Below are 10,927 nucleotides of genomic sequence, written 5' to 3'. Positions count from 1 at the left end.
ATTACTGATGGCCTGGCTGAAGGTCACGCCGATGACCAACAGGTGTAACGTCATCCATCTTTAAGAGTGTGAGCATTCATCCAGTGGAGGACATGACGGTCTTTTAAATTTGGTGACAGTCCATCTAATAGCTGTCAAACATTTCTCTCAAAACCAAAACTGTCATGGCGATGCAGCAGGAAAAGTACCACCAATGTCAGACTGACATTGTCCCACTAGTTAAGGTAAAAAATGACCTCAACATTAAAATCCCAGACAGGTTTAGTATTATTAAAAACAGGACAGATGTGTTGCAATAAATCCTCCCTTCCTGAGCTCATAATGTTGAGATGATCAGTTGTTAAGAGGACATTGTGGAGGTTACCATTTGTAACGCTGTTTAACTGTGATGGGCTACACTGAGAGGTGTTTCAAGTATTTTTGTCATCCTCATTTATGTTAATAAAATGGTCAAAATATTAGGAACCCCTCTCAGTAGTACAGGGACCTGGAGGGATCATGGAGATTCTCTCTAAGTATCCTCCAATGTGCCAGAAACTTTAAAGAGACCGACTGTTAGAGGTTGGAATGTAAGCTTCATTAATGATGGATAATAATTATCCCTATGTGTCGACAACATTGATGTTGCAGACTTCTACAGATGCTCTTTAAACTGGTCTGTACATTCATGGTTCAGAATCACATGAAACAAATGTAAATACTGACAAATGCTACGAAACAAGAGTTCTTCATTACTTACAACAGAATTTTTATTTTGTAACCCTGGTTAAAAAAAACGCAACAATATAAAGAAATATACCCATTTAACACATCCGACATGTTGATGGCTTCTAAGAAAATTATGAGCTGCTCCAACTACAGAAATTACTATTATTCTGTCATTTATATTGAATTAAAAAAAAAATCAGCCACCGATTTTCCTGTTTTTCCAACCTGTTAATATCGAATTGTAAGAAAGTGCTAGAACAGGGATGAAACATACGATGTATATAATCTAAATGTTAATGTCTTATGTTAAAATAGCATGAAAATCAACTGCTCACGGAATGCTTGTAGCACTTTTCTGTACGCAACTCAAGTCCTCGGCTCTGTACTGGAATCCATGAGGCCTCCTGGGTGTTTGGACTCGTGCAGGTGGGTGGGTGAAGGGGGCTCCACTACCTGGCTCCAAACAGAGAGAACAAGGTCCCGGAGTTCCGCAGGTGGAGAGGAGACACCGGTATCCCTGGACACCACATTCTAACTTAGTGCCAATATTAATGACGGTGGGTTTTTCTTCTAAATGATTCACAATGAATAAGAACTTCGTACTTCTACTGAGGCAATATCAGTATAAACCAATGTAAAACTGGCTACAGAACACACACCTGATAGAAATAAGTTGCTGTGCACGACATGAAGAAAAGAGAGTAACATCAGTTACATCTGGCTTACTTGCTGTTACCACTAGGTGGCACCAGGACGATAGTTTAAATGTAGCTTGTAGTTGTCTTCATGGTTCTGATCATGTGGAGTCCAGTAACAACAGTTTTGTCTTCAATGGAAAAATGTAAATATCTTCCACCTCGCCACAGGAAGAGAATGAGGTGAAAATTCAGTCTTCCCTGTAACTCATCACCATCTTAAAAATGCGTCAACAAAACCCATGTAGTTTCCTGTTGCCACCGGGTAGCGCTACGACTAATATGCCCCCAAAAGGAGAGGGTTCTTCCTTGTCCCATCCTACAACTCTCCACTACAGTTGGTGAAAATCTGCCTCACAGTTGTTGTGTACTCATGCCTCTTGGCAGACGCGATAAAGTTCTGTCAGTCCGGGCTTTGAATCTATACACCACAACCTGAATACATCAGGGCTGCTCAGTACTCTGTATGGGTCGATATGCAAGCAGAGATATCAGAACAAACGATAATTGAAAATCTCTCATTTCCAGACACATGCACCCCGGTTCTCTCTATCTGTTCATTTATGTGAAGCACATTTCTAGGAAAATCTGCCTCAAGCCTCGCTGTGCCAGAGGGTTTTTCTTTTTTCATTAACGCTGTGCTAGTAAAAGTATTATAGGGCAGCAGTGTATCGATATCAGGACAAACGCAATGAAAGCAGCTTGTTGGGTCAAATAGCTCTGGTAACAGGTCTAATTGAATCTGTGTCAGGTTCTTGGTGCAGGTACATCCACCACTGCAGGCAGCAGGACAGAAATCAATATGTCCTCTTTGCATCCATGGACACTCACTAATTTCATTAAGGCCTTTTCCCTCCCTCTCTCTCTCTCTCTAGGAGTGTGTGTGTGTGTGTGTGTGTGTGTGTGTGTGTGGTAGAGAGCAAAGACAGAGCGAGTGTATTTATGTGAATGTTAATTAAGGGTATTGAATCACTGTATTAGAAAATGAGCCTTTGTGTGAACATAAAGCCTGATAACTAGTTAAATGCAATGGCTGTAAGTAGTAAAATTATTATAAAAAATAATCTATTCTGCAATAACTCTACAGAAGGGCCGCTACAGGCTACTCGACAGAGAGCCACTACTTACAGCTAGTGCCACTCCATAGTTTTTGTTGTTGATAATGATCAGCGTGGATCAGTCTGAGTGATCCCAAACACCAAGAATTTCCTTCACTTGAGCTCATGACTTGTACACATTGTGTGCTGCTTTTACATAATACACTGTGTTTTGAATGTGTGTGTTTGAGTATGAGAGTGTGTATGTATATGTACCCAGCAAGCAGCCTTGGATTTGACCCAGGTGAGGCGTGTGAAGGCTCAGGGTCCTCAGGATCCGAGGCAGCGTGACCGCTGAGGGCTCTGTGATCGTGGGCTCAAGCTTATCCTCTTCGACTGTGTGACAAGTATCCACACTGGATGGAGTCTGTGGGGGGGTCAAGCTTGGCGGCTGGAAGCAGAATGAAGTTTCTTTAATAGCAGAATATATCCCTTCTTTACTTATGCTATGATTTACAAACCTCTTACGATTTAGCTTACACGTAAATAACAAAGTGAAAAATCCTCACATTAAAATCAGCTTTAAGGTGAGCTGGGATTTCTGGGTTCTGGATTAAATCTGGAGGGTCCAGAGGGCTGGAAGGGGGACAGGTGGGTGGAGTTTCATTCATTGAGATGCAGCCCAAATCACTACAGATGAGGGTTGGGTCATCTAGCTGAAGGTTGAAGGAGTTGCTTTTGTTATTCTAAAAAAGAGACACACACACCAGACTTAAGTTGTGCTTCTTCACACTATAAGTTTGTTTGTATGTATGATCTGAAATATAGTGAGCGAACCTATCCCAGTGTAGCGCAATGCTAATTAACAGCTATATTCAACAGTTAAGTTGAGAGATGTACTACCTGACATTACACTACATGCCTCGATCCTCAACGACAGACGCAAAATATAGAAATAATATACTTAGTATATCATACCTGAATGTGGGGGCTAAGACAAGTGTCCTCAATAACCTCCAGGGGGGGCACTTCCTCCTCCTCAACCTGTCACACCAAGAAATATCCTGATATATCCATATGCAGTACATCCTGTGACTTATCATTAAAGTTGCTGTTTTACTAATACGTGTTATTATAAAGGCCTGTTACCGACCATGTAGAGAAACGATGCATTAACTGTAATACTGTAGATCTGACATTGTTTACTCGGTGGGACATTTTATTCAAGCAAATGCAGAGTTTTCTGAAGTTGTTTACAATGACGCCCAGTGGACAGATCCTCCTCCATCGTAAAAGGAAAACGGTTACGAAAAAAGACACACAGCACCACACAGGTCTTATAGCCAATATAGCTGAATCAATCCATTAGTAAGAGATCAGGCCTATCCAGCAGAGTCACTACTCCAACAGCATGTCGCAATGTTGGGTTCAAAGAAAATGCTCCTCACTCAGGAGAGCTGGGGATGTGTGATGAAAAATGTTTAGGAGGACAAGCAGCACAGGCTGATAAAACCCTTTCAAGATTTTCTCCAGAGCATTTATGGTAACAGAGTTGCTTTATTTAGCCTTTCATTTCACTGCATCAGCTGCATCTATGCTCCTAATTCAATGCAATTCATCATTTAGCTCCCAGGTTTTAATCAATGCTCAAATACATTAAACAATGAACAATAGGTATATTTGTAATGCAGTCATCGACAGTTAATCTGTGTAATCCTATTTATGTTATTTTATGTTAAGTCCAATAACCATCCACTCATTAACAAGGGAGAGAGAGAGAATCTTGTGGTCCAAGTATTCATTAAAGAGCCCGCTGATTGGCTGTCATCTAATTTATTGGCCATGACAGGTGGGTGACCTTCCAGTAAGATAACATGTGTTTTGACAATGACACAGACTACATGAGCGCAGGTGCTGAAGTGGCAAAGGCAAGTCTTAAATACTGGATTTCTGTTGAAGCCAATCAGACACATTTGCATGGCAGTAGCACAAGATCTGCAATTATGTGGTACACATTTTCTCAGGTCAATTTTAACAGATGTGTGCGAGGCTGATGAAAAGCTAGTGTTGGCCCGTCCCATCTCGTCATAGCGCTTTTTAACTCAGTCTGCGACGGTAAAACACTGTAGGAAGGAAGCAGAGGAAAAAATGTACTTTAGCTGCTCTTACCTGCCATCTCAAGTTAATATTTATATTTAAAGGTTTGAACGTAAATCCAACGGTAAACTGAGACCAAGGGCTGAAACTCGATTGATACTTCCGTGTTGAATCTATGCTGAGTGTAGTCTGTGCACTGTGCAGGTTCTCCTTTCCTACGCTTTAATTCCCAAACTATCTGGCTGTGCATCATTGACAGATATCCCAGCTGTGGATATGAGCTCATGTGTTTCATGCCTACCTTTAGCGAGGTCAACATGGAGTGCTCAAGTGTGCTCTCTGGCTTGAGGCAAGGGATGGTCTCCACTTTTACATCTTGTAGCTCGACCATCCCCTTCCCCAGGTACAGACTCACCGGGCTGACCTGGATACACAACTGAGATGACGATATGTCATGAGGTGGATGTATTGGTTGAATAGATTATCACAAGTATTTCATCACACCACATAGTCACAGACGGTTGTTATATTTGCCTGTAGTTTCAAAACATTTTTCTCATGTCACTCTGACTCAGGTTTGTTACTCAGTTAAACAAATAAAATCAATGAAGTATAAAACATCATCTTTTCAGTTTTATTGAATGAGTTCAGAATATGTTTTATATTAATCACCAGGTAAGTGACAGTCTAAAGACTACAGCCTAGAAAACCCTAAACCAGCAGATGTGTTAGTGTTTGTGTGAGTGACTCACTGCTGCACTAGCTGAGGGGCTGCATGCCATGGCATGGCCCTGGCTCAGCAGGACAGTGTGGATGTAGATGTCGTTGTCAGTTTGTGTGTCACACAGGTAGAGCTGCAGCGTATCTCCAGTGTAACAATCCAGTGCTCCCACCAGAGTGTGATCGAAGCACAGCCTCTGGAAAGAAGTTGTGGCCTCAGCAGTCCATCTACCCTGAAACACAGACACCAAAACAGCAAATTAAAAACCCTCATCAGCTGTGAGTAATAAGATTAACGGAGCAAATAGATCATCACATATGTGATAAGACTCACAGTGACAGGTTGAATTCCAGCGAGTGAAGATGGGACAGCTTGGGCAGGGAGAATTGAGTAACATGACCTGGGATTCAGAGAGAGTACAGCAAAACAAAGACCAACTTAGCAGTGAAACATGGTTCTACAGACAGTATTGCTTGACTGTAAGATGCCCCTACTTTAAGAACTTCAGGTGGGCAGTGTGCACCATGGTGGTGGTGCCAAAATCAACATAGTACACCTCGACCTGCGTGGGGCTTACGACCTGGTGAATCACCACCCGGTAGAACCAGATTCCCTTGGGTGATACGCAGCAGACTTGACCCCGTCGGACAAATTGCTCAGGGAGGCAGTAGCGCTCTGACACTTCAGGAGAGTTATAACATCGTCTACAGGAAACAAGACGGTAACAAGATTTTTGCTCATTAAGAATGTTAAGTCTTGGGTTGGTTATTTTGATGCTCAAAAGTTGTGCTTTTTTTAACCAAAAAACCCTGTACAACATGTGGAACCGTAAATCTGGTTTTCATGCATTCTGTGTCAGTTATTCTCATTCGCATCTGACGGGCTTCAATTGCTACATTAAACATGTTTTTATTTTTATCTGTAACTTAAGTGGATTAAGCTTACATATTTCTTCAGCCGAACTGAAATTATTTAGCGGCACACTTAAGTGTTGAATAAAACATTTTAGTAGAAAATAATGCGAGTTATGTAATCTTTTCTGCCACTCATGTGTCATCACCTCATCTCAATCATCATGTCCTGCATAGCTTGGGCCTCATCAGTCTCACTGAATCGAATGTAGAAGTGTCCTGGGGACTTCACTTCCTCCACCAGGACTGCTACCAACTCTCGAGCTCCATGCTGCGTTGGTCGTTTGAGACACTGACTCTGCAGGGCATCCAATGGTATGGCAGGACTGTGATGGACCTCAATGGAAGGGTAGAGCTCAGATGTCTACAGACACAGTGAGAGCAACATAAGAGTGGCGGATTTTTTTAAAATTTTATTCTGATTACAGTAGAACAGAACTGCTCAATCTTTGCTCCAGTAAAAGATACTTAAACTAACCTTTCCTTGGGTCTCTGAATCTCCACCGATCACCTCATCCTGGTCAACTGACAAGATGTCATCAACTCCCTCAGCTTTACCTTCCCAAGGTGACTCTCCACAGCTGAAGTAGTAGCTCTTGAATGGCTGCTCCACATCCCTGCCACCACCACTTTCTATATCAGCTGATTCTACAAAACAGAGAGAAATCACCGTCCTTATAATGAATCACTTCAAGAATACGTTACCCCAATATCTGAGACATAGTAATTCATTATGCTTTAAAAAGCTTTTTTTTTAAATTAATAACACTTCAGAAAATCATAGTCCAGCTATATACTTGGTTTTGCTTTGTCTTTCTTGTATTACATGGGACACACACACCTGACTGTGTATTACTACCGTCCTGAATGTTCATTACTATCCAGTGGTGTGTCCTGTCCCCTGCTACAGGTAGTAGGTGGAAGATGTCACTCATGGCGCCGACTAACTCAGTGACACTGACAAAGCCAGTCTGTAGCAGCGGCAACTCCTCGCCAAAAGCTCTCTGAGGAGCGACAAATACAACAGGCACAATTTACAACAAGTCCAGCGTTTATTTGATGTTCATTAAAGTTTGCCCCACAGCACGTAAACAGATAAGTCATGAAAAAAGACAACGTTAAAGATTACGAGGGTGGTTACTTTTTTCATGACAGTTGCTGCACAACATGAATTAAGTCTATGTAAAGTCACAACTCCTCTTAAACTATCATGATCCTATAAAAGTGTATATGAGCTCTATTTCACTTGTTTCTTACCTTATACTCTTCAGGCAGGTTGTGCACGGATATTCCACCACTGGTCTGACCTACAACCTGAACATATGAAGGACTATTTAGCTATTTACTTCAGGCCACGTCTCTTGTTTACTATACCTTCCATATCAAAAGTTTGTCTCGCAATTACAGCGATTTCTGTTATGGAAAACTAATTACTGTTGTGACAGTTATGGATCGATAGATTAAGTGATAAGTTTGCTAAAGGGATTAAATCTAATTCAAAAGGTAACCATCTCCCTTTATTGCCACATTAAACTCTTAATGGTGAAAAAAGATTGCTTGTCCAAAAAAAAAAAAAATCACTATGGTTGAGGTGCATTTGAGGGCACCTTTATGATGTCATCGTTTATACATTTATCTTTGCTGGCCTGTCGGTTCTTAAAGTTTTCAAAGAGGTTGGCGTGTCAGTCAGCAAGTTAGATGGGTTGAATCTTATGGTCTGCTTAATCTGCGAACATCTTTTGCAGAATGGGTTTGTGTTGTCCGTGGCGTTGCATTGACCCATTATGCACATACAACCTTGTAGTCAACACTACACGGGAAATACACCTCTTACACCAAGAGTTTCTTACTTTTTGTAGCTTCTCTTTCAGTTCCTGACTTATAGAGCCAGCTAATCCATTCTCAAGGATCTGCTGGCGAAGCTCCTCCTCCAGCTTATGTAGCATTAAAGGAGAACAAAAAAAAGATCAAGATCAACTGCCCAGTCAGGCAGATCAAGGTCTCCAACTATGAATGCGTAATGAGTTCAACATGTCTTTTAATCAACTCATTCAGATTTCAGGTGTGTATTTTAAGTCTCCTTGTTTTATACATGAACAAACCTTCACGACGCGTTTCTGAAAGAGTTGACCTTCCTGGCAGAGCTGGACTTCTGCCTCCTGACTCTTCTCATCCATCTCAGGCTTACAACTGACAGCTGTTGACTCGTCATGGTTGAGCCCCATACTAGACCCTGAAGTGGGCGACTTTGGAAGACTCTGCTCGACTGGGATTTCAGCTGGATTGAAGCAGGTAGATTTTTTTGCAGAAAACATTGAAATAATTTGGTACAGACTTTTTGTTGTTTTAAATTAAATGGAAGTCCAGTATCTAAAGAGTTGCTGGTAAATAAAAGCACAAAGAGACTGGATGTGATTCAGTGTGCTTGTGACAGGATAGCCAACAGTTACACAAAATGACAAAATAACTGATCCGAAAATATCACATGCATCTCTAACATTCTGTAACTCACCTGGGGGATCAGTAGCTTTCTGAACACAACCGTCCTGCAACTTTGGAGCTGTCTGGTTCGTTCTGACAGATTCAGGCTTTATTGGTCCAGTCCTCTGTTGTGGGCTTAATGGTTTGATCAGAGGCCTGGGCAGCATGTGATCCCTCAGGGTCATAACTGAGCCCAACCGGCCCTGCTGGATGGAGATCAGATCAGCTGCTGCCTCTAGCATCTCCACAGCAGAGTAGAAGCCATAGTCGTGGACACGAAGTGCATAGCCGAAGCATCGGAGAAAGCAGGTCTCCAAGTCAGAAAGCCTCACAGGGCCCTATAAAGAGACCACAGTGTTTCGAGGCATAGTTTACAATAAAACCATGAAATTTAATTTCCATTAAACTCACGTCCTACACAAAGGGCCACTCTGGAGAAATTGGGAATCAGTCTACCAGGCTCGATGATGAACACCATACGCCGATATGACAGAGTACATTCTGGTTGTACCTGGGAGAGCAGGATGCGCAGCTGCGCCCGCAGCTGGGCAGGGAGAGCCAGAGGGGCACGACCTCGTCTGGGAATGATCACCTGGCTTGGCATTTGGGAGTAGCGGGGGTTAAAGTAGCTGCTTTTCCTCCTCTTTTCATTCTTGTTTATGCGCTGCTTGGATACCAGCTCTTCAATATTTCTGGTTGACTCATCGCTAACCGCTACAATCATAGACGGTGAAAGTAGAAAATATTACAAGCTATTTAGGTGATTGAAAGGTAACACTTTAAAAAAAATTGAAGTACTTATGTTGTATGATAATGAACTATAAACAAGCAATAACAAACATAATCACATTACCCTTAAAAAACATGCTGCCATCTGCTCTGAAGTTAATGGACACCACGTCGGGTATCTCCTTCACCATATCATAGATGTTTCGGAAACCCAGTTGTTTCAGGGGCATTGGATGGCCCAACATGGCCACATAATCCCGCCTGAGATGGTCAGGATCCAAGCCCAACTTAGACGACAGGAGTAAAGAGCGAACATCCTTTTTCAGCTTTGCCAAAACGTCTTCCTGGTTCATTTTGCCTGTTGATGTCTAGGGGAAAAAAAACAAAGATACATGCAGAACAAAGACCTAAATGGACATCTCTGCAGTTGGCCAATAAAGCAATTCGGCAATCATTTTGTAGTAACACACCTAATCATGATAATAATTGTATTTTAGTCATTTTAATGGGGTTACATGATATCACAGGATGACATAACTATTGGAATCGAAAAGCACCATCCATAAACTATTACCAAGTGATGAATGTGGATCGGTATAAAATCATCAGCTGTCGAAACAAGAGTTGATGGACGTAAACAGGTCCGTCATTCAGCTGTAAGTTTTCATCATTCTATATTGGACTTGATTTACCTGCAAGTCAAATTAAGCGAACAGTGACTGACTCCTCTTCAAGTTGCTGAGCATCTGACATTTTTAACCGCTACAGCTTCATATCTGGGTCCTGTTTCAGTTATTTCTACGTCAGACATAAGCGTTACACCTTCATCAATCTTAACTACATCTTTAAAAAAAAAAAAAAGACACGTCTGCTACCTCACATGTACGTAAACTCATCATTTACTCAAAGACAATCGATTTTTACCATAGTTCAATTAATCGGCATTAGCAAAACGTTTAGCGTTAGCCTCCCTCCATCTTGAGGACCACCGACAAACCTGTTGAGCTGGCATGTAATTCAACTGTGGCTGCTCGTCCACATTACGAATAAATCTCTAAGTCAGATTATAGATATGAATAAATACAGGAAATCCTGGCATTACAATCAAAGCTCACAAACAAACTGGAACCTACTGCCTCCTCCCGCTACGTCCACACCTGTTAAGCTAACACAACAGACCAACCACGAACTCCTCGTACCAATTATATAGGACTGGACCTGCACAGGTACAGTTTACATCAGACCAGCAGACTGAGCGGCTGCTTCTAGATAGCTTGTGTTAGAAAATGAACATAGAATAACGTTGCAACAACTTGCTAGTTGACAGAAGTCTGACCTGATGGCACCGCGAAAATACGGCCGATCTCAAACTTGACCCTTACTGTTACCGTAACTATACCAAAACAGACGCAATGAAGTTGACTCCTCCAAAATTCTAATCTCAAGATACAAAAGCCTTGAAAAGGGGGGTTCTAAATAATTTAGTAAAAAAAAAAAGAAGAAAAAGAACATGAAATAAGATTACAAGCCCTTTCATTAATTTAGTGA

General features: G+C 41.7%; 1 protein-coding gene across 5 annotated transcripts; it reads right to left on the bottom strand.

The window, feature by feature from the left end:
* Positions 1-737: 737 nt before the first annotated feature.
* Positions 738-10,789, bottom strand: tdrd5 (tudor domain containing 5). 5 transcript variants are annotated; one of them, XM_086224128.1, is made up of 18 exons: positions 10,716-10,789; positions 9,504-9,747; positions 9,162-9,364; positions 8,682-8,988; positions 8,272-8,447; positions 8,020-8,103; positions 7,427-7,483; positions 7,011-7,173; positions 6,648-6,817; positions 6,319-6,533; positions 5,753-5,962; positions 5,592-5,658; positions 5,290-5,490; positions 4,839-4,973; positions 3,419-3,484; positions 3,010-3,186; positions 2,717-2,891; positions 738-1,225 (listed from the first exon to the last, which is right to left on the bottom strand). In XM_086224128.1, exons 2-18 carry the CDS (start codon positions 9,730-9,732, stop codon positions 1,158-1,160), a joined length of 2,703 nt encoding a protein of 900 aa, XP_086080254.1. In that variant the 5' UTR covers positions 9,733-9,747; positions 10,716-10,789; the 3' UTR covers positions 738-1,157. The 5 variants fall into 5 exon arrangements, with proteins under 5 accessions (XP_086080254.1, XP_086080256.1, XP_086080253.1 ...); XM_086224130.1 differs by lacking the exon at positions 10,716-10,789 and adding an exon at positions 10,579-10,710; XM_086224127.1 differs by lacking the exon at positions 10,716-10,789 and adding an exon at positions 10,513-10,709.
* Positions 10,790-10,927: the final 138 nt, after the last annotated feature.

The sequence above is a fragment of the Aulostomus chinensis genome, chromosome 14, assembly GCF_037954235.1.
Source record: "Aulostomus chinensis isolate RoL2024-O1b breed Wild chromosome 14, RoL_Achi_v1.0, whole genome shotgun sequence".
Lineage (NCBI taxonomy): Eukaryota > Metazoa > Chordata > Actinopteri > Syngnathiformes > Aulostomidae > Aulostomus > Aulostomus chinensis.
The sequence above is the reverse complement of the archived record's forward strand: the minus strand, read 5'-3'. Positions and strand labels throughout refer to the sequence as shown.